The 27,622-nt window shown below is 39.3% G+C and overlaps 1 protein-coding gene across 1 annotated transcript; it reads left to right on the top strand.

The window, feature by feature from the left end:
• Nucleotides 1-5,160: 5,160 nt before the first annotated feature.
• On the top strand, nucleotides 5,161-24,702 carry SLC35D2 (solute carrier family 35 member D2; the record flags this gene model as incomplete). The annotated part of the gene is given in 13 exon segments (XM_083351999.1): nucleotides 5,161-5,292; nucleotides 5,294-5,307; nucleotides 8,190-8,223; nucleotides 8,770-8,856; nucleotides 10,616-10,683; nucleotides 11,995-12,066; nucleotides 14,050-14,118; nucleotides 15,671-15,773; nucleotides 19,919-20,011; nucleotides 21,145-21,204; nucleotides 21,728-21,829; nucleotides 22,968-23,050; nucleotides 23,135-24,702. Coding segments are annotated over 13 exon segments (1,023 nt in total). The 3' UTR covers nucleotides 23,241-24,702.
• Between the last annotated feature and the right edge of the window lie 2,920 nt (nucleotides 24,703-27,622).

The raw sequence follows: 27,622 nt of genomic DNA, 5'->3' as shown, positions 1-27,622 counted from the left end.
GATCACTTAAAGGAAAACAAAAGTTCTAGTGGTATACATTAGAAATAGTTTTAAGTAATTTATCATATGCCAGATGTGTGCCTTGCTAACTGTGTAAACAATGAGTACAAGTGCATTATAGGTTAACATGATTTTAGGAAGAGTCAAGGCTTCTGGCATAAGAACATAAAATCAGTGATATTTATAAAAATATTTTTTTCAATGATCCAAGCTAATATTAGATGGTTCTTTCCTAGTTCCAACTAGACTTTGATATCCTAGAATTACATATTAATATTGGCAAATGGCTATAAAACCAGATAGTTAGTGCAGTTTATACATTTGACATAGTTTTATTTGGGGATTGATAGGTTTTTTCTGAAACCGTCACCCTTAAAGCACTTCAACTTTGACCTCTGGGCTACATTTAAAGTTATATTAAAGCATTTAGAAAATCAGTGTAAACTTTGATGCTTTCTCTGTATCTGATTTAGCAGTAGAGAAAGACATTTGCACTTCATGGAATCCAGTTGAAGCCATTGTAGAAGTAAATTTATGATTATGTTGCCCAGCTATGAAAGTAAGGCCTAGTTTGATGATGCACAAACATTTTCCTCCAATTCAATATTTTATTTACACTGAATGCATATTGAAAATATGTACTTACTTAAAACACATTCTGCCTAGCTATAGGCAAATCAAGCTGCTTTACCAATTATGTATAAAATACATCTTTGGGCAAAAAAACCCTCCAGATAACCATTTGTAAAAAGTTGGATTTAAAAAAAAAAAGGAAGTTCAAGAATTCTCTACTGTGTATGATTAAGCTGTACTTCTGGCATGAGTTAAAATGCTGTAATTCTAATAAGCTTTGAATAAAATGTTGCCTGAATTTTACATCTGTATTCATGGTAATGACATGAATTCTCATTGCAGTGTAGAAATCTTTGGATCCGGGTGGATAATAATGATTTTTTAAAAATCTGATTTTTTTTATTTCAATCAGATTTTTTTATCAAATTTATTAAAATGCTTTTGGAGTAAAAATATCTAAGTATAGTTTTCTATTTAAGATACATTAATAATTTAGTTTATTCAGCATGAAATGGAGCTTAGTTATGCAGCATGAGGCTGTATATTCTGCAATATTTACATTTTTGGTAAACTCATTCAATGAATCCAAGCTTTGCAAGCTGAGATAACATGCACTGCATTGACGCATTCACACAATTTCACAGTAACCATGAGTTAAATCATAAAACAAAGTTCAGGAATATTCTTTTATCTCATTGTTTTGCAAATCTATGTACACTACAAACTATGATTGAAGAAAAATGCATCTGTATCAGGCTCTAAATGATATAATTAAAAGAATTTGAGTAGTTCAACTATCGTGTTTCCCCGAAAGTAAGACCCGGTCTTATATATGCCTCCAAAAGAGGCATTAGGTCTTATTTTGGGGGGATGTCTTATATTTTTTCTGGCGGCACCAACAGTCCTGTCTAGCAGGCGCCTGCGTGGCTGCCAGCCCCCCCTCTGACCACTCGCAGCAGGAGATGCACGGCACATCATGCCACTGCCATCACAACAAGGCAAGGCCAGTGGAGCTGCCCCATGCGCCCCGCACTTGCTTACTTCAGGGCCCCACCGGCCAGGCCATTCCTTGCTCAGCAACTTTCCCCTCCCAAGCCGGTCTGTCATGCTATGGAGCCAGGGGGGAGTGAGCGAAAGGCTTTGCTGCTGCTGGAGGGGGACATGTTAGGGCCTATCCCAACATGGCAGAGGGGGAACATGCCTATCTCACTCATCCTCCGTAGCATTGGTAGTCTGGCTTGGGAGGGGATGAACGGGAAGGTCACTGAGCAAGGAATGGCCTGACCGGGGGGGGGGCACTGAAGTAAGTGGGTGTGGGGTAGCTCCACCTCCTCCCCCACCTGCCTTCCCTCATGGCAGCAGCGGCGCAATATGCACTCCTGCCCCATTGTGGCAATGAGGTGGGACAGTGGGCAGGGTCCCAACTAGGGCTTATTTTGTGGGTAGGGCCCACAAAATCAGTAGGTCTTATTTTTGCAGTAGGTCTAATTTTCAGGAAACAGTACGTGTGATTAACCTAATATCGGTTCTGGTATTGGTGTTTTACTAACCTGACAGCTTATTCTAAATAAGAAACCTTCATTTTGTTTGCAAATAATATTAAAGATTCTAATTATCAGCAAGAATGAGTCCTTACATTTAAAGAGCACCTGTCATTTTAGATCCTCATGGCAGCGCCTGTTAGCGGGCATGCATTCACCTGCTGCCCGCCATGCCCCTCATCCTTGTGTCACTGCCGCATCACCAGCTGTCCCATTAAAGTGAATGGGACTGTCGGTGAGTCAACAGTGGGTCAGAGGAGGAGCTGCTGTGGGACAGATGACAGTTGCTCTTTAAAAATTATGATTTAAATCGAGTTGATTTAAATCAAGCCTTTTTACTAGTGATTTAAATCATGGTTTAAATTGACTTGATTTAAATCAAATCCACCCTGCTTTGGATATATCATTCACTCTTCCTAAATTCCTGGACAAGTCCCTGTAGATTTAACAATTATTTTGATAGTTTAATATTTGATAGCTATTTTGATTGAAGAAAATAAATCCTTCAGTTTAAATTTTCATTATGGAAATCTTTGGACATATCTCACCATATTCCAAATATTTTTTGTAATTCAGTATGCCAAATGTTGATACCATCAATATAAACTGGGATTCTGATGCTTTGTGTTTTATTGCTTTCCTAATTTCTAACTGCATTTGTGTTTTTTACAATAGTAACAATGTAGACATTTTAGGTTTTTTTAATGGAACTTTTTTCCAAACTCCAGTCAATTCAGAATCAGTCTATATTTGAACTAGGATTTTTATATTATGTGGATGATCATTTTACATTCAGAGACTGATCCAATTTTCTGATAAGACAAGTACAGAGTTTTCAATTACTTATAGCCATCTATTACATTCCTGTGAAGGAATATAAAGCTGTATTTGGGAAAGCTGTATTTTGAGAAACCCATTAAAGAGAAAAGAAAAGAGAGATATTAAGGATAACTTGGAGAAGAGGTTGCACAGAAGAAGTGTGAGAAAGAAACTGCTTTGATTTTGTTTTTGTGTAAGAAAAACTTGGCCAAGCTTTCTTATTACACCCTACAACAATGATGAATAATGAGGTAGCATTCCTGGAATTTCAATAGTATCTCCTTTTTTACTTGGTCTATCTTAAAGGGTTGACAAATTTCAGAGGAAAACAAACAGTTATTACTCTTGCAGTGATTCAGCTGAGGTGAAGAAGGAGAAGCATTTAAACTGGAACCAGTGGGATAATCTAATGTGAAAAACACATTTCTGACATTTTTAAAATGCTGAGATGAGGGAGGTGCAATCATGACCTTTCCTAGTAGCAGTAGCTGGTAATACGATGACCTTCCCTGTCTTGTTGTGCTAATTTCATACTTGCAGTGGGAAAGAAAACCTTTTTGCTTTATATATTAAAAGATAGGAAATGAACATCTGTAAACCACCCTGAGTCCTTCGGGAAAGGGCGGTATATAAATGTAATAAAATAAATAAAATAAATAAATAAACACTACTTCTGGGTAGCTGCACTTCTAGTCACTTGGCTAGAAACTAACATCTGGCAAAAAAATTCTTTTATATGCCTTTTTTAAAAAAAATTACAGGAATGTGGTACATAGTAGAAAAAAAGTTTTTCCCATGACCTAAAACAGGGGTCCCCAATCCCTAGTCCAGGGGTAGGGAACCTCGGCTCTTTTATGACTCATGGACTTCAGCTCCCAGAATTCCTGAGTCAGCTGACTCAGTCCATAAGTCATAAAAGAGCCGAGGTTGCCTACCCCTGCCCTAGTCCATGGACCGGCACCAAAGCCCCATCTGTGGGATGCAGGCAGTACATGAAACCACACCCCCTCCGGTCCGCAGGAAAACCTCTCTCCACGGAACCGGTCCTCGGTGCCCAAACGGTTGGGGACCTCTGATCTAAGAGATGGCTGCTAACAACCAACTTATTTTATTTATTATTTATTTATTTATTTTAATTCCATTTATATCCCGCCCTTCTCCGAAGATTCAAGGCGGCTTACAAGCTTAGCAGTAGCCTTCATTCTATGTGTATGCCTGCTTATTAGGCTTTCACACACACACACCCAAGCGGCATTATTACAAAGTCAGCTTAATTGCCCCCAACAATCTGGGTCCTCATTTTACCTACCTCGGAAGGATGGAAGGCTGAGTCAACCTTGAGCCTGGTGGGATGCGAACCTGCACTAATTGCAGGCAGTTGGTGTTACTTAAGGAGGCATTAGCCCACTGCTCCACCAAGGCTCTTAGCAAACTTAGCAATTTGCTTTCTCCCCCCCCCCAGTTGATAGATCACCATGACACTTAACAGAAGAAGGGTGACCTGAACGGTCACCACGTTTTTAGGACGGGAGACAGAGCACGCAAGGAAGAATCCTGTCAGATAACAAGTGTCTTTGATCGAACGAAGAGAAACGCTGCTTCTGAAAGAGAAAATGTAGTGATTTTGGCTAAGCTCAACCTTTCCCAACTTTCTGTCTTCCACGTGTGATGAGACCACAACTTCCAGCTTTCTCAGCAGCAGCAGAGCTGGAGGGCGCCGGGCTGGAGAAGGTTGGTCCCGGGCAGGCTATTGTGGTGACTTAACGCTCCATCTTGTCATGCTCGAAATACGGCAGGAAAGCCAGAGCAGCACAAAGCGCCCCAAAAGCGATCCTCTGATCTCCACAAGTCAGCCAATAGACGAAGCTTGCTCGCGGCTGCCCGGCTCCGAGGCATTTTAACGGAAGAAAGAGGGGGATGTTACAGCCTGGTGCAGGGGTAGGCAACCTCGGCTCTTTTATGACTTGTGGACTTAAACTCCCAGAATTCCTGAGCCAGCTAAGCTGGCTCAGGAATTCTGGGAGTTGAAGTCCACGAGTCATAAAAGAGCCGAGGTTGCCGACCCCTGGCCTGGTGGGTGGAGACAGCCAAGCCGGGTGCAAGCTTCTTCCTGTTCAGCCTCGTTTCTCCTTTAGCGAGAAAGGGCTAAAGTCGCCCTTTGCCTGGCTGGCGGGGATGTCATTTCGTGTGACTGGCAGGTGGAGACCTGTTGCACAGGTGCGAAACGATGAAAGCCAAGAAGCCGGACCAGGAGCCGGTTGCATCTCCTCTCCCTGGCCCTTCTCCGCTGCCCAAGATGCTCTCCGCCCTTTTCTATGGGACCTGCTCTTTCTTGATCATTCTGGTAAATAAGACAGTTGCTGACGGTTTACAGGTGAGATGAGAGGAGGAAGGTGCTGCGCGAACCTGCTGGGCAGCGGTCGGCCGGCCTTCAAATCAGCCCACTGTCAACTGGTCAAAGCTACGCCTTATTTTCTCTTCGTCCCCCTCTCTGCGGAGGGGGGGGCAGGTGTTTCCCCACCCTGTGACCTCTGGCAACGCGATTGGAATGGCACACCATCTTCTTTGCCTGCCTTCAGCCGGGTTCCAGCTTCTTATCTTATGGAAGCCTCTTGGGCTAATCCTTCTGCTTCCTCGTTCTCTGCAGGACTTTTATGCCCCGGGACCCAAAGAGAAATGTACTTCTTTAGCTCAATAGGATTGTCTTCAGTTCTTCCTAAACTTACCGGTGCATTTTAAAAAGGTGGTTTTGATGGGCAGCCCGGGAAATACGAGCTTGTAGTCTCACAGATTCTGGTTCCGAAGTCCCGAGTCCAAAGTCCTTGCTCAATTTATAATACAGTTGAAACAGATAGATAGGAGAATTGGACATTGGGAATGCATTCTTCAATTACAGTTGTTTAGACCAGGGCTTGACTGCCCAGATCTGAGCTATAATATTTAGCTGATGGCAGTGAATACTGTAGATAGGTTTACACTAATTGGATTCTAGATGGCAAATCTAGTGGCTGTCTGGAATTTGTAACCTGTAGCCTTTACCAACAGTAATGGCTTTGTGATTCAAACAAATGTTTTCATTCATTTTTACAGTTATTTTATTAGATCAATAAATTAAACATTAAGCCATTTTATTACCAGTCTACGATATTATTGTTGTAACCCAGAAGCAAGATCTTTCCCAGGAAATTCCCATTACTTTAATTCAGTGCTTTTTTTGTAAAAAAAAAAAAAAAGAAAAGAAAGAAAGAAAAGAAAAGAAAAAAAGAAAAGGTGCCGGAACTCACACAGGTCATAGAACCAGCCTTGCCTACCCTACAAGGTTCCATCCAAAAAAGGTGCCGGAACTCCGTTCTGGGCGTTGTATGACAAAAAAAGCCCTGCTTTAATTCCTCTGGGATAGCTGAGATCTTAGATACAGGCCCAGAGTCCTGTGATCACCCAGGAGGAGGAAATTAATTTGTGCTGTATATTTGAAAATTAATTATAATCATAAAGATGAGAATTTGTACATTGAGGCTATAGCAGTTGAATGACAGTGGACGAATAAAAATATCTCAATGTACAAACAAAGCAGCTTTTCTCCAAGCAAAAGAAGCGTTTTGGCTAGCAGAGAGAAATCTTTGGAGCCATAATTTTGCAGGCTGATATGGGTGCATCACACCAAACTATGTATGTGCATGGGCTGCCAGCTCCAGAAATACTTTTAACTTTTTGTGGCCATCTAGCAGTTAATCTGGTATCCAGATCTTGTGTCGAGATCTTCTATTTTGGTGGCTTACCACCACTTATGAATCTGCTGTAATTGTGGAGTTGTGATTCATGATTTATGACTTACCAGTATGATGTGTGAACATGGCTTCTTTGTATGAATACATTTCAAATACATTGACCTCTCCCCAAAATTTACCATCCACATTGAGTCTAAACCTTGCACCTGCAGCAAGGATTCAGCAAAAAACTGATAATAACTAGCGCAGGTGAATAAGGACCTCAGGTTTGGCAGCAGAGATGAGTGAATAGCAGGACTCTATAAGGACAAAGATCAAGTCCCTTACAAGCCAGGCCATATTTCCAGACAAGTCAGGATCCTATACAAGATTGTATATTGTGCCGTGGGAGGGCTCATGAAGCCAGTATTGTTGGATAAGCAATGTGATATTAATTCTAGCCCCAGCAGATGGAGCCTGCAGGCTTTTAATGAAACAGATTGGCATAAGGAAATAAGTCTATCAAATGGCACATGCATAGAACAGAGAAGAGTAGCTTCTTTGCAGAAGAAGACTCCTAGAATTGATAAGCAGCAAACATTCATGTTATTGGTTTTCTGTCATGATTTGTTAGGGAACACCTGCCACTTTACAGCCTGCCACTTCACTTGCAGGTTTCTTATTCCTGACATTTTCCTGGTTGTTTTTATTATACGGTCTTTTATACCCTTGATGTTGGGACGCGGTGGCTCAGTGGGTTAGGATGCTGAGCTTGTTGATCAGAAGGTCGGCAGTTTGGCGGGTCGAATCCTGAGTGCCGCGTAACAGAGTGAGCGCCTGTTACTCGTCCCAGCTTCTGCCAACCTAGCAGTTCGAAAGCACGTAAAAATGCAAGTAGAAAAATAGGGACCACTACGGTGGGAAGGTAACAGCGTTCCGTGCGCCTTTGGCATCTAGTCATGCTGGCCACATGACCACGGAGACATCCTTGGACAAGCACTGGCTCTTTGGCTTTGAAATGGAGATGAGCACCGGCCCCTAGAGTCGGAAACGACTAGCACGCATGTGCGGGGGAACATTTACCTTTACCTTTTACCCTTGATATCCACAGCTTTTTAAAATACACTCTTTATTATTTTGTTACTCTATTACAGAGGTGTCCAACTCTGGCAACTTTAAGACCTGGGGACTTCAGCTTTCAGAATTCCCCAGTCCACAAGTCTTAAAGTTGCCAAGGTTGGATACCACTGCTCTGTTATTTTGTGTAATTGGAAATATAGGCTTGATTTTCTTCCAAATTTCACACTGTAGATTGCAGTTGCATACAAATAATCCATACACGACTGTATTGCATTGGACAGCCAACATTTCTTTGTTTAAACAAGTTGCAGAGTTTTAACAATTTAAATTTTGATAGCTTCTGATTCGTGCATGTTTGCATATATAGGACCTTTCTTTCTAAACTGAAGTATACAGTAGAATCACATAGACACACAAACACACACACAAATATGTGCATGCATAAATGTCACTTTTATTTTCTTTCTAGATTCCCATCTCCAGTGTTTGTTGGAATAGGACAGGTATGTTCATCGATAAAAGAGATTAAATGGTAAATATTCCAATTTACAAATATAGGGTTTCCAGTGGTTGAAAGATGAAATGCAGATGATTTTCTTCCTCCTGAGAGAATTCTCTTCACTAAAGCCCATCTCAAGAGTTTTTATAAAGTAAGATTGTAGCAGGGATGGGTCCTGTTCTGGTGACTGAAACTATATTAGTGTTTTGGAATCTCAGAGACACAGGTAGGCATCATGATACAAAGTGAGCAGGGCCAATATTTTTCTTGGCAGAGGGGATTTTTCTTTATTTTTGTAAACAATGCTACTTTAGGATTACGGTAACATTTTTAAGCATGCTCTAATTTTCTGGAGGAGAGCACAAAAATGTATGAAAATATCCATGCAGATCAAACTGGAGTTCTGTGTGCATTGGCGTAGTTTGCAAACCTGAGGGGTTATTAAAAACAAAGCAACAGGTCTTCAAAACAGCAGTATCTATAGTCCACCTCAGCTACATATGGAAATTATATTTTGCTGCTGTATGTGATTGTTTTCTCTCCCTTTTAGATGGTAACCACTATTCTCATCTTATATGTGTCAAAATTAAATAAAGTCATTCATTTTCCTGATCTTGACAAAAGCATCCCTAAAAAGGTAAGAATGACTTAACTCCTTGCATGGGTTTTAATATTGCCAAGTGGAAAAAAATATTCCTAAATTCTGTTGGCACATATAAGTGACTGAGATCCAATTAGCAGAAGTTTGTGGCACCCTTTGTGCCCCTTAAAATATCCCAATGGGGGAAATAAAATTAAGGGACAGGCACCAATCAATGGGTTAAAGCCCCACCCCTTTTAAACATGCATCATAAACATTGCACACATTTTATGGTGAAGGGAAAACTCTAGCATGTTTGGAAGTCACCCTCATCACCAAGGATTAAGTATTTGCAGGCAGAATGTAAGAATTTAAAGTCTGATGATGGAATGGGGGCCCTTTTGGAGTGAGAGGAAAAGGAAGATGGAGAGATGAACATCAGCTGAGACAAAGCAAAGGGTGGAAGAAACAGCTGTGGGCCTTCTTTGTTCATGTCTGCCAAACTCCCCTGACCCTTCAAAGGGGCCTGGCTTTGAAACAGCTCCCTTTCCTGGCTCAGAACAAGGCTCTTCCCTACAAAAGAGATGCCAGCTGGACAGCAAGGGAGCCAGCTTTTGCCAAGAGAAAGGACTGCCCACACATTCTCAGCCTAGGCAGCCATCCCAAACTTGCCTGCCAGGTGGGAGAGACCACAGGATATGCATTCCTACTGCAAGATAAGTTATCTCTTCCATTTGTTGAAAGTTCATGTAATTATTTAACCGACTGAAGCTTCAAAGGAGACAGCATTTGTTGTAAAGTTTTGTCCTTGAAAGCTTAAAAGGGCAAGTGTGAATCGCTCAATCTTCCTACTCCTTGGTTGATCCAATATTTGCTTTTAGACACTTGCAAATTCTCTTCATTGAGGAGTCATTGCCACTCATTTTACCTTTACAGGGAATTTGCATGGTAAAATTGCTAGATTCTTTCCATGCATGATTATTATTGTTTTCCATCATATCCTTTTTAAAATAAACCCAGCAACATACAAATCAGTTGCTAACGCTTATGCATCTATGTGAATTGCACAGTGATCATTGTTTCTGAATAAAGATCAAACCCATAAAATATTGCAGATTGTGGGGCTTGGGTTAAAATAGGGTCTCCAGATAAATTGGTTGAAAAAAAAACCCCTTTGCTAATCTAATATTCCAGCTCTTTGGGTTTTGATTCTAGAGATCAATCTTACACAACCAAGATGTTTATGACCATGCAGTTGTTAGAAAACTCCATTGTTCTCAGTAGATGGCAGCACTTAGCTAAACTTGGTTTATCTCAAATAACAATACAGGGCTGGTTAGTGCTGGAATGAGGATCACCAGGAGATCACCAGGCTATTGACAAAACTGGGAATTGGGAAAAATAAACTGGATGAAGGAAGTAGAAAATGATTTCCATACTGTTGCCAAGTAACCATCATGGCTATAGCCATATAGTCACCAGAAATCTAAACAGGTTTTATATTTATTAATCCCAAGTGAATACAAAGAGATGTACTTCTAACTGATAATCTTTATCTGCACATATGGTAGTAAATGCTTAGATAAAAAAATTTATGTATATTCATTCATTGTAGGTTAAATATAATTGTATAGATACAAGCAGGAGTAAAGTCATGCAAAGAATCAAATACTAACAAGTGATGTACCTTTATAAGGCCTGCTAATTTGTTTCTATTGGTGTTATGAATTATATGGTTTATGAATTGATTTGAACAGATTTCTTCCAAAGTGGAGTGAAATGGCATAATCTGAATGGTGCATTTATTTTATTACAGTTGTTTCCACTTCCTCTGATTTTTATTGGAAATCATATAAGTGGATTATCAAGCATAGGGAAGCTAAGGTATAGTAATGTCCAGGTAGTAAACTTAAACTGATAATTTCTTTGTATTTAATCCTTTGTAAATTTCAGTCTTTTTTCAAGACTGTTAAAAATGGACTATATTTTTGCACAAAAGCATCCTCATCTTGCCAAAGCATTCCAGTGTATAAAATCAGTTTATAAAGTTTATAAAGGCTTAGGAAAAAATACCTGTAAAGAAACTTTACAACTAGCCGTTCTATTTTCTATTTTTTGACATTTTCTTCCTCCCCTTTTGGTAACTGATATGTTCTTCATCTTTGACTGATGAAAATGGACGTTGATTAGACAGTGGGCCATTCATTGTGTGAAAAATTGGGTGGGGTAGTTAGAATGCATTGTTTGGGGAATCTGCTGCCTGAATAGATAATTGCATGTCATGTAACAGCTTTATTTGAGATGGTACTCCAGTCTCATCCAATTGCTTAACAGATATGTAGGTGAATCACAAATCTCCATCAGTACATCTAGGAAGCATAACTAAAGCAGTGCTCTTGGGTATAGCTCAGTAACATGGCATTTAGGATTCTGACACATAACGCTACCCTTATATTTGCTGATCTCACAAGCTTATGCCAGTTATTTGTTTGATGTCTGCATCATTGCATGCAACTGTGTGGAGATATCTGGAAAGGTTGCTAGCCTTTGTCTTGGGCACGCACTAGTCATTTCGCACTAAACTGAAAGAAGCACACCAGTGTAATGTGTGATTATTTTGGTTTTTTCATAACTAGGAATAAGTATTTAGAATTTGCATTTGACTTAGACACCCTATGAATTTCTAATTATCTATTAATATAATACAGTAATACTGGTACATTCTTCTGTATTAATATGGAAAGGGTTATACAGCTCAACTTTAGTGAACATGTAGGAGTTCTTCCCAGCTTGGGGGCTTCCAGTCCAGGTTAGAGAAAACTATTTATTAGTTTCTGACCTGGCTCACCAAAATCTTTTCCATAGTTGCCTTGATTCTCAGCATTTAGATAGCTATTCATGGAAAATACCATATCACTGACTACTTGAGAACTAATTTTAACTCAATTAAAAGGAAATTACTGGAAACAAATTGTATGAGGCAGATGCCAAAGTTTTTTTTTAAAAAAAATATTCTTACTTCCAACTATTCTACTGTCTAAGCATTCTTTGGAGTCAGACTGACATTTGGCTTTGCAGCTGAAAATTTATTTAGGGGCATTCTTAATGTCAGTTGAAGCTGAGGATGAAACTAGTGAAGATACATAATCAGTCATGAAGGAGTTTGCCACTGACATGAACTGTCTTTAAATACAGCTTGCCAATGTTTACAGTCCTGAGGAAGTTTACCATTCCTCTTACATTACTGCTGGAAATTATTATTCTTGGGTAAGTATTTGCCTCTCATTTTTGAAATACCACAATGGTTTATTGGGTCACATAATGACCCAGTGTATTTTGCTGACTAATTAGAAGAGACAATATGAACTGCTTAAAATTATTTGGGCACATAATTTCCTTCTCTATGAATAATAGAAATCTGGAGCCAAAGATTTGAATTGTAACCTTGGTTCAAGGCAGCTCTCAGTGGCGTAGCGTGGGTTGTCAGCACCCGGGGCAAGGCAAGTAATTTGCGCCCCCTAACCGCACCGCACACCTGGCACCCCCCCTCCACAGTGGGCGGCGACCCGGCGGCTCGGATCGGATTCGCACAGCCAGCACTGCAGTGAGAAAGAGTGAGTGAGCCAGGCAGGGGCAGAGAGCTGCGAGTGTGAGCGCCCCCCCAGATGTTGCGCCCGGTGCGGCCGGCCCCCCCTGCACCCCCCACGCTACGCCACTGGCAGCTCTTCTGCTTCATGGCTTTCTTCCTAACTCCCTGTAGTGTGATAGTCTGATCAAGCCCAATCTTTCTCTTGGCTCTTCCTTTTGGCTTTTCATCTAAGTCACGCTTTTCCTGATTTCTGTTTGGCTACCTTAGTTGTTTCCTTCTCTTTAGCTACTTTGTCTCTTTCCTATCCTCACCCTACCAGTTCTGGCTTGCCAAAATTTAGATGACCCCTAGAGGGCAGCAAAGAGCTTTCTGTTGTTATGTCTTTGCTACCATCTACCCCAGTGCTTGTTTATATTTCTGAAGGGAATATCTAGTAATCCTGCCCCTGCTCCTCTTCCTTCTTCTGAATACAAGGTCTTCATTGTCTTCTTCTTCTGTCTTTTTCTTTGTGCTGCATTTTAGCGACTCCACTACTTTCCCTGTAACTATGTAGATATTCTATTCTCAAAAATATTAAAAAGAGTTTATCCTCCCAAGAATGTACAGAGATTACTACGCTGTATTATTTATTTATTGCTTGCTGCCTCTGGGTAACTGAGTTTTTGATTCAATCCCTGGGAATCAGTTCTATTGAACTCAATGTCTTTCCCTTCTTAGAATTTGATAGCATTTGTGGAGTAAGTTGTTCCTTGTCGATCAGATGGTCGGCAGTTTGGCGGGTCGAATCCCGAGTGCTGCGTAACAGAGTGAGCGCCTGTTACTCGTCCCAGCTTCTGCCAACCTAGCAGTTCGAAAGCATGTAAAAATGCAAGTAGAAAAATAGGGACCACTACTGTGGGAAGGTAACAGCGTTCCGTGTGCCTTTGGCGTCTAGTCATGCCGGCCACATGACCACAGAGACGTCCTCGGACAAACGCTGTCTCTTCGGCTTTGAAACGGAGATGAGCACCAGCCCCTAGAGTTGGAAACGACTTGCATGCATGTGCGGGGGAACCTTTACCTTTACCTTATAAAAGTGAACACTGGTTTTGACTGACCAATTAGTTAGTGAATGAGGCTGGATTTATAGGCAGCTGTTGGATTTATAGGAAGCTATTGTATATCAGATTGGGCCCTCTAGTTCTGTACTGTCTGGTCCAGGCATGTCAAACCCGTGACGTTGCGCGACATATCACAACTTTTTCCCCATTGCTGGCAATGGGGTGGGCGCAGTTTCAGCATGATGCATCTGGCCCACAGGCCTGCAGTTTGACATGCCTGGTCTAGTCCTTTATTGAGAATTCTTTTTTCTTTTCTTTTTTTTTGGAACAAAGAATTTTTCCAACTCTTTCTGTATATATACCAAGAATTGTATTTGGCCCTTCTACATGTAGAGGCTCTTTCAAATCCTTTGGGATAAACAGGTGATTTTATTCTCCTATGGATCAAGTGAAACAAAGAAGGCTCACTCATTCTCACTGCTAAGCTTGTAAGCCGCCCTGAGTCTTCAGAGAAGGGCGGGATATAAATGGAATTAAAATAAATAAATAAATAAAATTCTAGAATCTCAATGTCTTAATTCTTGAATATGCATTTAGAGAGATATCATTTATTTTTCACAGGAAACGCTTTCCCTTGAGCATTATAATCAGTGTGTTTGCAATCATTTTTGGGGCTTTAATAGCAACAGGGTAAGATTTTAAAGTTTCCTTCAGAACTCCATATTTGTTTCTTAACATCAGTGAAAAATAATATTCCTTTGTAGGTCAGTGTTTGGGTGAATAAGTAGATACTATAAAATATTTGTACACTGCAGTTTTCTGTAGCAGCCTTCCCCTACCTAGTGCCCTAAAAATAGGTGGTGTTTCAACTCCCAGGGTTCCCAGCTAGCTTGGTCAATTAGCTGGAAGTTCTGGGAGATGTAATAATAGCACTTTCAGAGAACTATGAAATGGATAAAGGTGGTCTATATCAGAGGTCCCCAACGTTTCGGGCACCAGGGACCAGTTCCGTGAAGAGAGATTTTCCATGGACCAGAGGGGTGTGGTTTCATGGATTGCCTGTATCCTTTGGATGGGGCTTTGCTTGTTTGTGTGGACCAGTTTCTGGCATGCTGCAGACTGGTGCCAGTCCACGGAACGGGGGTTGGGGATCCCTGGTCTAGATTAGCAATGACAATGGTCTGGAAATCATCTGCAGATGATCTTGACTGTGCTGCAGAACATAAGAATTAACATGCCATTGACATTTCTTAAACAAAGATGATCCAAAATAAATGGATGTGAATTGTGCACAGAAGTTCAAATTTTGGAAGTCAGCTGGGGAAATTATTCTAATGCATCACAGAAGGAGGAGGATGGAGTCACTAATTGTAATCACAATGGCCTGAGTCCACAGTTAATTATACTGAAGGTCTCACAATAAATCATGCTTTATATTGCATGATAAAAATGTCCTGGTAGATTGGGGAGTACTAATAGCAGAGGCCTGGGAGAACTGCAGCTTCTAGTAATTTCTTGCCAAACAGAAAAAGTGTATTTTCAAAGCAATTGAATATGAAACATAGCCCTGGTGGCACAGTGGTTAAATGCTGTATTGCAGGCAAACTGTTCACAGCCTGGAGTTCAATGGGGCTCAAGGTTGATTCAGCCTTCCATCCTTTAAGATTGGTAAAATGAGGACCCAGATTTTTAGGGTCAATATGGAAATAATGCTTACATTGTAAACCATCCAGAGAATGGTATAAAGCACTATGGGACAGTATATAGGCCTAAATGCTATTGCTATTGTTATATATTACAAAGGCTATATTTTTATTTTTTGATGTTCATGTGTATGTTTGTGATCATATAGTAAGATTCTATAGAAATTCCTTCTCTATTAGGTTGTCCTATGTCTTATCCCACTGTAATTTTAACATTTCCATCAAATATTTTACTGTTGGTGTAATTGTTGTCTGATTAAACTCTCACACACTAAATATGCTTTAAATGGCAAACCGACTTATACATAATATATTCTGTAAAATGACCATGACTTTATGTAAGTTTTGAATTTTCTCAATATGTTTACTTTATTAAACAAGACTAGATTTTTTTTACCCCAGACTTCTTACAAATTTATCTCTCGTTTGTAATATGGATACAACTTGGAGAGCAGACAGAATATGTCCACTGCAAAGAAAGCTATTGTTTAAATTTATGCTATTTAAATTAGTCTCTCTTTCCATATTTTATTTTCCAGATCAGATTTAGCTTTCAGCTTGGAAGGCTATGTTTCTGTTTTGCTCAATGATATCTTCACGGCAGCAAATGGTGTTTATACCAAACAAAAAATTGACCCTCAGGTAATTATGCAGAGATTTTATGTGTTGTTCTTTGCATTTTTTAAACATATGGGTTTAACATGTGAAAAAATAGATTTGAAAGTCACCTTAAAGTTTATATGTTGTATAGTTTTCTTAATACTCATAAAAAGCCTGATCTAGTAGAATATCTCTTTTTTTAAAAAAAGTATTTGTAGACCACTTTTTCCCCTTCATGGATTACTGGGGAAGGGGCTTGCGTAATTCAATGAAGCTATGAGCTATGCCGTGCAGGGCCACCCAAGACGGAAAGGTCATAGCAGAGAGTTCTGACAAAACGTGATCCACTGGAGAAGGAAATGGCAAACCACTCCAGTATCTTTGCCATGAAAACCCTATGGACAGTACCAAAAGGTAAAACAATATGACGCTGGAAGATGAGCCCCTCAGGTCGGAAGGCGTCCAATATGCTACTGGGGAAGAGCAGAGGGCTAGTACTAGTAGCGCCAGAAAGAATGAAGCGACTGGGCCAAAGCCGAAAGGAAGCTCAGCTGTGGATATGTCTGGTGGTGAAAGGAAAGTCCGATGCTGTAAAGATTTTTTCTCCATAGGAACCTGGAATGTAAGATCCATGAATCAAGGAAAGCTGGACGTGGTCAAACAAGAGATGACAAGACTAAACATCGACATCTTAGGTATCAGCGAACTAAAATGGACAGCAATGAGTGAATTTAATTCAGATGACCATCAGGTATACTACTGCGGGCAAGAATCCCTCAGAAGAAATGGAGTAGCCTTCATAGTCAATAAAAAAGTAGGAAAAGCAATACTGGGATACAATCCTCAAAATGACAGAATGATCTCAGTTCGAATCCAAGGCGAACCATTCAATATCAAAGTAGTCCAAGTCTATGCCCCAACCACCGGTGCTGAAGAGGATGAAATTGACCGGTTCTATGAAGCTCTACAGCACCTTATAAAACTAACACCCAAAAATGATGTCCTTATCATCATGGGGGATTGGAATGCTAAAGTAGGAAGCCAAAAGATAACCGGAATAACAGGCAAGTTTGGCCTTGGAGTACAAAATGAAGCAGGGCAAAGGCTGATAGAATTTTGTCAAGAGAATACGATGGTCATAGCAAACACTCTTTTCCAACAACCCAAGAGACGGGTTTACACATGGACATTACCAGACGGTCAACACAGAAATCAGATTGACTATATGCTCTGCAACCAAAGATGGAGAAGCTCTATACAGTCAGTAAAAACAAGACCAGGAGCTGACTGTGGCTCAGACCATGAGCTTCTTGTTGCAAAGTTTAGGCTTAAATTAAAGAAAGTAGGGAAAAGTGCTAGGCCAGTCAGGTATGAATGAAATCATACCCCTGTTCAATATACAGTAGAGGTGACAAATAGATTTAAGGAATTAGATCTGATAGAGTGCCTGAAGAACTATGGTCGGAGGTTCGCAACATTGTACAACAGGTAGCAACCAAAACCATCCCAAAGAAAAAGAAATGCAAGAAAGCAAAATGGCTGTCTGAGGAAGCTTTGCAAATAGCTGAGGAAAGGAGGAAAGCGAAAGGCAAGGGAGAAAAAGAAAGATATGCCCAATTAAATGCAGAATTCCAGAGAATAGCTAGAAGAGATAAGAATGCCTTCTTAAATGAACAATGCAAAGAAATAGAAGAAAACAATAGAATAGGGAGGACCAGAGATCTTTTCAAGAAAATTGGAGAGATGAAAGGAACGTTTCATGCAAAAATGGACCAAAATGGCAGGGACCTAACAGAGGCAGAAGAGATTAAGAAGAGGTGGCAAAATTACACAGAAGAACTATACAAGAATGAGCTTAACGTCCCTGATAACCACAATGAGGTGGTCACTGACCTCGAGCCAGACATCCTAGAATGTGAAGTGAAGTGGGCCTTAGAAAAGCTGAGCAACAACAAAGCTAGTGGAGGTGACAGTATTCCAGCTAAGCTATTCAAAATTTTAAAAGACGATGCAGTAAAAGTGCTACACTCAATTTGCCAGCAAATTTGGAAAACTCAACAGTGGCCACAGGATTGGAAAAGATCAGTTTACATTCCAATTCCAAAGAAAGGCAGTGCCAAAGAATGTTCAAACTATCGCACCATTGCACTCATTTCTCATGCTAGTAAAGTTATGCTTAAAATCCTACAAGCTAGACTCCAGCAGTATGTGGATTGAGAACTACCAGAAGTACAGGCAGGATTTCGAAGAGGCAGAGGAACTAGAGATCAAATTGCTAACATACGCTGGATCATGGAGAAAGCTAGAGAGTTCCAGAAAAACATCTACTTCTGCTTCATTGACTATGCTAAAGCCTTTGATTGTGTGGATCATAACAAACTGTGGCAAGTCCTTAAAGAGATGGGCATACCAGACCATCTTATTTGTCTCTTGAGAAACCTATATGCGGGCCAAGAAGCAACAGTGAGAACTGGACACAGAACCACTGATTGGTTCAAAATTGGGAAAGGAGTCCAGCAAGGCTGTATACTGTCGCCCTGCCTATTTAACTTATATGCAGAGCACATCATGAGAAAGGCAGGGCTAGATGAATCAAAAGTTGGAATTAAGATTGCCGGAAGAAACATCAACAACCTAAGATGTGCAGATGATACCACTCTAATGGCAGAAAGTGAAGAGGAACTAAAGAGCCTCTTGTTGCGAGTGAAGAAGGAGAGTGCAAAACTTGGGTTGAAACTAAACATTAAGAAAACCAAGATCATGGCATCCGGCCCTCTCAATTCCTGGCAAATAAATGGGGAAGAAATGGAGGTAGTGACAGATTTTATTTTCTTGGGCTCCAAGATCACTGCAGATGGGGACTGTAGTCAAGAAATTAAAAGACGCTTGCTCCTCCGGAGGAAAGCTATGGCAAATCTAGACAGCACACTAAAAAGCAGAGACATCACCCTGTCAACAAAAGTGCGTATAGTCAAGGCTATGGTCTTCCCAGTTGCAATGTATGGCAGTGAAAGCTGGACCATAAGAAAGGCTGAGCGCCAAAGAATTGAAGCCTTTGAACTATGGTGCTGGAGAAGACTCCTGCGAGTTCCTTGGACTGCAAGGCGATCAAACCAGTCAGCCCTAGAGGAGATCAACCCTGACTGCTCTTTAGAAGGCCAGATCCTGAAGCTAAAACTCAAATACTTTGGCCACCTGATGAGAAGGAAGGACTCACTGGAGAAGAGCCTAATGCTGGGAAAGATTGAGGGCAATAGAAGAAGGGGACGACAGAGAATGAGGTGGCTGGATGGAGTCACTGAAGCAGTAGGTGTGAGCTTAAATGGACTTCAGAAGATGGTAGAGGACAGGAAGGCCTGGAGGAACATTGTCCATAGGGTCGCGATGGGTCGGACACGACTTCGCAACTAACAACAACAAGAAGACCACTTTTTATAACTGTCTTTTCACAAGATCATAAATACTTTATTGTAATATCTTTGTGAAAGTTTCATCCACTTTTATATCTTAAATACTGCTTTCTGTCAACTTAAACAATCATTCTGTAGCTGATTGCTGTGGCTGATTCATGTAAGCAAGGAATATGTAAGATATGATCTCAGGGCTTTAAAAAGTTGACAAATCGACATTTTAAAGGGAAAATCAGTAAATATCAAGTATTTGATTCTTGAAATTATATTTAATTAATGTAATTTGAACTGAATTTGAATGCAAATTAAAGTTAAGTTTTGTCCTGCCTGAGCCAACTTCCAGAATGTGAATGCCAATCAAGGATTCAAGTGTCATCATTGGTTTGGAAAAGGTTTTTAAACCTGGTTTAAGCCAATTTCTATTCTAGACTCTGATAGTTGTACTTCATACTTCTAGCCATACATATTGCTTCCACCTGACTAGACCTTTGTATGGGAAGATTCATGCTATTGGCTCTTTGTTCTGTTTTAGTTAAGAATAATTAGTTCAGTCATTAACATCTTATTATTCCCCCTAACATTTTTCCACATAGAATCTGATTTGATAAACAGTTTATATTATCCAGGCTTACATGCCTTTCAAACAGAATCTTCAGGATTCATTTAATTTACTGGGTTCTATATATCTTACTGTAGATATCTCAGTGCTGAATCCTTCAGGAACTCTTAAGTAATCATCTATCAGATTTTTTTTAACATATGTATTTATTTATACAGGAGCTGGGAAGATATGGAGTAATTTTTTATAATGCCTGTTTTATGATAATTCCTACGGTTCTCATCAGTTTTTTCACTGGAGATTTCCAGCAGGTAAATAGAGCTTAGGAACCAATCAAGTACAATAAGGATTTAATTGGCTTGGGTCCTAAATTTATATTTCTGGAATGATAGGTGTTTGGGATCCTTTTGAAGTAAAAATGTAGGATTTTGTCAGAGGTGATTGATTTTATAATACTATAAGTAGTGGTTTAGTATAAGATATGAAGCCTCATTTTGGTGAGTTAGGAATAGAACAGGAGATTAAGGGGAAATATTAGTCTTCCATAAACTTTATCCATCCATCCTTTCAAGTTATCTTGGCTGATATTTGGTGTTGACTGAGAAGAACTATCTTTCTCTCGGAACCTTCATTCAAACATTTTTTTTCTTCTGTTCATTTGTGTCTGATAGTCAGTGATTGCCTGGACACATATCCCTGCAGTGTTGTTGGTAAGATTTTTCCAAAGTGGTATGCCATTGCTCCTCCCTGAGGCTGATAGAAAGTGACTGGTGCAAGGTGGAACTAGAACTCACAATCTCCTGGTTTCTAGCTTGATACCTTAACACTACAGCCAACTGGCTCATTCAGCGATTACATGGCTACTATTAAATGGCTACCAACTGTTTGGGAGTGGGAGGAAGGAACTGCAGGAGAGCTCTTGGAGGGAAGATTCTTTTTCTTAGCTAAACTAATATCTTTGGATATTACCTAAACCAGGGGTCTTCAAACTTGGCCCTTTTATGACTTGCGGACTTCAACTCCCAGAATTCCTCACCCAGCATGCCTGGCTGAGGAATTCTGGGAGTTGACATCCACAAGTCATAAAAGGGCCACGTTTGAAGACTCCTGACCTAAACCCTCCAATCCTGTGTGCTCTTAATGGCTACTTGTGAAGTCTGTGGGAATCTGCAAGCATGCATCTTGGCAATTCAGAGAGAGAGACACACATAAAAAGCCCCCCAAAATCAGTAATTAGTGATTTACAAGTAAAAGGAAATCTGTGATATCAAGATGTGCTCTCCTGTTAGAAGCCAGCAGAACAACACTTGGTGTGGTTTCTAAAGATCAAGCAATTTTTTCCCCTCAAATTCAATTATTTTTGTGAATTGGATTTTTTAATAAATAATTGGTAATTTTTCCCTCTCTAAATATATCAAAAATCTTATCTTTTTTATTTGTACAGGCCACAGATTTCCAGCAGTGGACAAACGTTTTATTTATCTTTCAGTTTCTTCTTTCTTGTGTGTTGGGTTAAGAGGATCTTGGGCAAATTATCAAGTAATGACTGGCATAAGATAAGCTAAAATGAGAAAGATCCCAAAGATTCATGCTTTGTTCTCATAGTAAAGCTTTTGTATCCTATGCACAACTTTTTAAGAACTATCTCTTTTTATTAAAGAGCAAAAATAATTTCCACATGCTCTCTGATTCTTTTTCAGTATAGCTTGCTTTGGGACATTTTCATTGGCCACATCAATGAAATTAGAACAGGAATCCCTTGATAGTGTATAGCACATTTTAAATCTTGCAAATCAGGTGATAGTTTCCAGAGGACACTTGGCGCTGTTTAAAAATGATGGAGTAGGTAGAAGCTCAGTTTTAGTTTGCCTAATTTTATATCAGATCTTCAAATGCAGCAGGTTTTAGATTATGCTTAGGCTATTTTAAATACTGAAACTCAACATAAAATAGGGTAATGAGTGTCTATATAGAATTATGGCATATATCAGTTGTTTATTTGACAAAAAGGAAACCAAGTTACACAGTCCTTTTTTGTTTTTAATGCTAGGTTTCTTCTGATGTATTCTACAGTTCTCTGCAGCCATTATAATTCTGCTCTAACAACTGCAGTAGTTGGTGCTATAAAAGTAAGTAACCAAAAGCAGTTGATATTAGGTTACTGTAGCTGAATACACACATTACACTACACCAGGGGTGTTAAACTGCCAGCCCGCAGGTCGGTTGCATCATACGGAGACCATGCCCACCCCAGCTTCGGCAATGTGAAAAAGTCGTGATACGTCACGACATGTCCCATGATGTGGAGAGTTTGACACATGCACTACACTGTCAATATGGATTGTTTGTTTTGACTTTAGCATAATATATGAATCCAGTTATTATAAGTTGCATAGTGTGGTTTATAATTTGGCACTAGGTCTGAACTAGATTACTAATAATTTTAACCTATAATCCATAGTTAAGAAGTACACATGTAATGTGTGAACCCAGCACCATTAAAACTAGCTGCAAAAGACAGTCCTGTGTCTTGAGTACAGTTTTGACCTATGACTATGTATATGAATATCTTGGTGGCAGTTTTTGTAAAACATTTTCTTACACGAGTAGTGGGAACATATAAAAATGTGACAATCCTTGGGTTTCTAAAAAGGCCAGGAATAATTTATCCAATTATATTCAGCCCAATGTTATTTGTAGAGTCATTTTTACCAAGTGATGTATCAAACAGAGGTCGGGTCCCACTTCAAGACATAAGGGTTTGAAAATAGATAGAGGACAGTATGGATCCAAGTAGCAGAGTAAACAGTGAGATATATTTGCATTCAAAGAAATATGAGCCTCTTGGCTCAATACCCAGGGGTTAGGTTGCCAGCATGGTCCTGTTCTCCACCTACTTTCTTACTTACTTTCAAGTTCTCCGATGTTCAGATAAATGACTGAAGAGGGCTCAGGACAGAACAGCATGGTATATTTTTCATCTTCTACTCCCCATGAAGTCATGTAAGATCAGGACTCTTTCTTCATAGTTCTTACCTTATATTTTATATAAAATGGTATAAACAAGCCATAGCTATGTTTTGTGTTTAAATGTAGATGGCAATAGCAAACATTCTAGGTTCAGACGTGAACACTAAAAAAACTTGTTATTAAGTAGTCAAGCTCTTTAAGAGAAAGGAGTCTGTGGGTGCATTCATGCTAACCATGCTTTATAGCTTATCATAGTGGGCATTTGTAGTATTTACACACACTGCTTTTTCTTTATAGAATGTGTCTCTTGCTTATATTGGGATGCTGTTTGGTGGAGATTACATGTTTAATATGTTGAACTTCATTGGACTCAATATTAGGTAAGCGAGTTTTGAAAGCATGTCATAGTCTCAAGGAAGTTCATGGTTTTATTATTGTGTCTATTTTTTTCTTTCCTCCTCTAGCATGGCAGGAGGCCTGGGATATTCATTCTTGGCAATACGGGCACAGGACAATCCTAATTGTCCCCCCATAGATGAAGAAAAAACAACTCCAGATTCCAAGAGCTAACTGAAGCAAACAACATGAAAAACTCTAAGGATGCCAAGTAGGCAAAAAATATTTCCTTCGATATAAGATGATAACCGAAAAACATAAAAATGCACCTGAAAATTCACTTGCCATATTAAAGCAATCTTCAACGTACAGAAAATAGTTTGCAAATTTTTGAGTTTCCAAGAATTGTTCATGATTAAAATTCCAAAAAAGAATATTCAGGGTATATAAAATGCAACTTTTGTCTAGGCTATGTCTGCACCAGGCTTCAGATGGTGTGTGGGGGGAAAAATTGCAGACATTCAAAAGCATTCTTTCTGGTACAAAAGTAGCATTAGCCTGTAACAAAATAAAGTCTAAAATGCAAAATAGAAACCAGTAGATTGCTGATGTATTTGGTAATTTAAACTAACTGTAGCAAGTTTTGTAATAGATGGCAGAGGTCAATGAATCTTCACTGAGAATCAATGGGATTGGTTAAATTAAATGAACCTTGAATAATCCAGCCATCTTATTGATACGCTAGATGTTGATATAAATATAACACTGCCTGCCTTGCCTGTATTTATGGATCCCAGCCATTCTCTTTATTTTGACTAACTCTAGATTGTATACTGCAAAATATTGGTGACTCGCCAGTCTTTTGAATACCCCTCCGATTCTTAAAAAGATCTGTACTCTTCATGGCCAGTCTGGATTATGAGGCTTGTCTATCTTTCAAAGTTCCACCAGGCTTGATAATCTACAAGAAATATAACCAATCATCATTTGGAGAGGCAGGAATAGTCTTCCTGAGTCAAGTGAGAATTGCCAGAAAACTATCCATTCTGTTTAAAAGTCAACTATGACTTCATAAACATTCACAACAGTTTGTCAGTGTCTGGACCTCTTGTGGCATCTGGAGACCTCTAATGCATTGCCCATTCGGTAATCTACACATTGAATGTACATAATCTGTACCTACCACTTAGTGTCTGGTTCTTGACTTCCATGAATATCATTGTGAAATCAAAAGTTGCTTCTTTGTATTTTGTTTTATAATCATGGATGGATCTTCCAAATTTCAGCTGTTGAATTAAATACAAAAGGCCATGAATGACCAACAGAACAGAGAGAAGTCACTTTCAATCCTCTAGTCTAGAAGTACTTAAACTACAGTTAGAGATGGTGAAAATTCTTTTTAGCAGCTTCTGGATTCTCTTCCCTCTATAACAATGTTTCTCAACCTTGGCAACTTTCACATGGGAGCAAGAAAGGAAAAAACCCCTAATGTATCATGAAACAGATGTTTTTTATACTAGACCAGAGGTGGGGAGCTATGACCCCTTTATGACTTGACGTCAACTCGCAGAATTCCTGAGCTAGCTATGCTGGCTCAGAAATTCTGGGAGTTGAAGTGCACAGGTCATATAAAAGGGCCAGAGTTCCCCATCCCTGTACTCTAGAGGATATTTTTCCATGCACAAAACTACTGCTCAAAGGATTTATGAAGGAACTACAAAGCAGGCTGTTCGAAAAACCTTCCGTGTATGATGTTTGCTCTTTCTGTCTTTGCCTGTCTAACTTTGAGAAGGGATCTTACGGTTATAGAGCTACTTAATATGAAGAATTGATACCAAGTTGACATATTTTGTAATGAATTATGCTCACTGGCCTATTGGTATGTTTTTTATTGTTTCGATCTATGGCCACTCACGAAATAAATGGCTTTAATTCAACCATTGTTTTAAATGAGTCCCTATTTTTGTAATAGAACTACTTAAAAGAACTATTTTGGGAAAGCATAAACTGACTTAAGTATGTGTTTTTTTCCCCCTTTATAGTACTTATACTATATGTGTAACTATAAGGATGCAGATATTCATGGCCACCTTTGTTCTAGGCAAGGAAACAAAACAAGAAATTTCCAGTGAAGACTGGCTAAGAGCAGGATAGAAGTTATCGTGTATGTAAAATATTAAAATATAGAGTATTAGCTGTTGATTTTGGAAAAAGCCAGCTTGAGCACCAATCTTCTTCGGCATCTTTAGGCCTTGTTAAGGTAAAGTGCTATCACACATATTTTTGATCTGGCATAAAGATTTGTACACATACAGGGTGTATTAAAAGTCAGCTCCATAGGCTGACCACAATATGGTTTATCAAGTTTATTTCATTTTTTTCAGAGAAAATGTTACCATTGTTAGGAATGTTTGAAGGCCATGTGTCAAATGAGTAAGAGGTGTTTAGAAGAAAAACCAAGTTGAACATTTAATATAATTTATATAATAAATTATTTGCGGGGTTGACTTTTGGAACACCCTCTATGTGTATATGTAAATGTGTGCTACACACAGACACACACACACACACACACACACAGAGAGAGAGAGAGAGAGAGAGAGAGAGAGAGAGAGAGGTTTGCACTACAGGATGTTCTTGACTTACAACTATTCGTTTAGTGACTGTTTGAAGTTAACAGTGGCACTGAAAAAAGTGGCTTATTATGATCCATTTTCACACTTATGGATGTTACAGTATCCTCATGATCAAAATTTGGCATGTATCTATGACTGTTGCATTGTCCCAGAGTCGCATGTTCACCTTTCCAGCAAGCTTCTGACAAGCAAAGTCAAACCAGATTCACTTAATGGCTGCATGGTTCACTTAACAACCGCAGTTATTTGCTGAACAACTGTGGCAAAAAAGGTTGTAAAATGGGATAAAGCTCAGTTGCTTTGCTTAGTAACAGAAATTTAGGGCTCAATTGTGGTCATAAATTGAGGACAAGTTATATATGGCGGTCTTCTCTGTTTGCCTAAGTGGCTGCCTTAAGCAAGAATGATGCAGTGTGATCGCTGAATTATGAACCAGATTTTGATCATTCTCCTACCTATTGGCTCTGTTCTGAATACCTCGGTCTGACATATTTAATACACTTACACTTACATAGCTATGTTTGACCTAGGATGGAATAGCAGTGATAGCACCTTTCAGATTTCCTTGCCTTGTGTCCAATTGATGGCTGTCAGGGTAACTGTATTTTCCTCAGGTATAAATGTCATTGCGTGTTTCTTGGGAATCTGCAGCTTGTAACTAACTCCAAGAAAAAAAAAAACAACTTGGATTTTCCCTTTAGTGGACATTTAGCTACATTCTAATTTGAAACAGAAGGACAAAAAGTTGGAATAGCTACATTTTAATACTATAGACCAGGGGTAGGCAACCTCGGCTCTTTTATGACTCATGGACTTCAACTCCCAGAATTCCTGAGCCAGCATAGCTGGCTCGGGAATTCTGGGAGTTGAAGTCCGCGAGTCATAAAAGAGCCAAGGTTGCCGACCCCTGCTATAGACAAACACTTAACTTGGGATTGCAACCAACAGCTGCAATGATTCACAACTCTCTCTAGTTTCATATTTGGTTTCTATTTTTATTTCTTTATGGACTATTTGGCATTATACTTCTTTTAATATCCATTTCTACAGATACCAAAAATTGCACTTCACCCAAATAGTGAAGTGAATCTCTGAAAAGTATTTTTTTCTAAGCTGGAGTTAGTTATTACATTCTCATCATTTCTTATGGAAGAAGAACAATTCATTTTAATAGCTTTATGGCTCTACATCTTATCTGCATTGCAAAGTATTCAGACATAGTGAGGTTGCATGAGAGTTTCTTCTGGGGAAATTTTGGAAAATATTTCTTCTAATACTTAATTTCGTTACTCTTATTCTAAGCTTCAGAATTACAGGCAGTAGATACATTGCAGTCTAAACAACTTAAACGTATTGAAATGTTTTCATTAGTGACCTAAGGCAATCAAGTAAATCACTTTGTACTTAATAAATACATAAATTTAGCACACATGAACCAGAGAAAAGAAACATAATTGAATATGAAAGCATTGCTATTTATTTCAAATAGAAGAGTGATGTGACTTGGTTAACTCATGGAAGAAATATTTGTTTATGGCTTTTAAATATTTATAATGACCAAAATGATAAACGAAATAAACTGGGTATTGTGTGTGTGTGTGTCTTTCTGTGTGTGTGTGTGCACGCATAATCACATGCACCTTTTAGGCAGAAGCTGAATACAAAGAATGTACTCTCAATAGAAAGGGTTAATCCCCAGCTACAAAAAAATGAAAGTAAGAAAACGAGGAAGAAGCTGTATTATCCCTTTCAATAAAAGATAAGCGGATAAATTGTTTATGTGCTGAGTTGCACAGAAGTGGGAAAGAGCAAGATGGTGAGTGCTAATGGATAACTAGACTGAAAAGGAGTGTAAACCAAAAAAGTAGAGGGAAATGTTTTTTATAGAAACAATATGTAATATGTACTGTGAATAAGCTATATACTGTAAAGGGTGAATACAGGTAGTCCTTGACTTACGACCACAATTGAGTCCAAAAT

The sequence above is a fragment of the Vipera ursinii genome, assembly GCF_947247035.1.
Source record: "Vipera ursinii genome assembly, chromosome: 2".
Classification (NCBI taxonomy): domain Eukaryota; kingdom Metazoa; phylum Chordata; class Lepidosauria; order Squamata; family Viperidae; genus Vipera; species Vipera ursinii.
The sequence above is the reverse complement of the archived record's forward strand: the minus strand, read 5'-3'. Positions and strand labels throughout refer to the sequence as shown.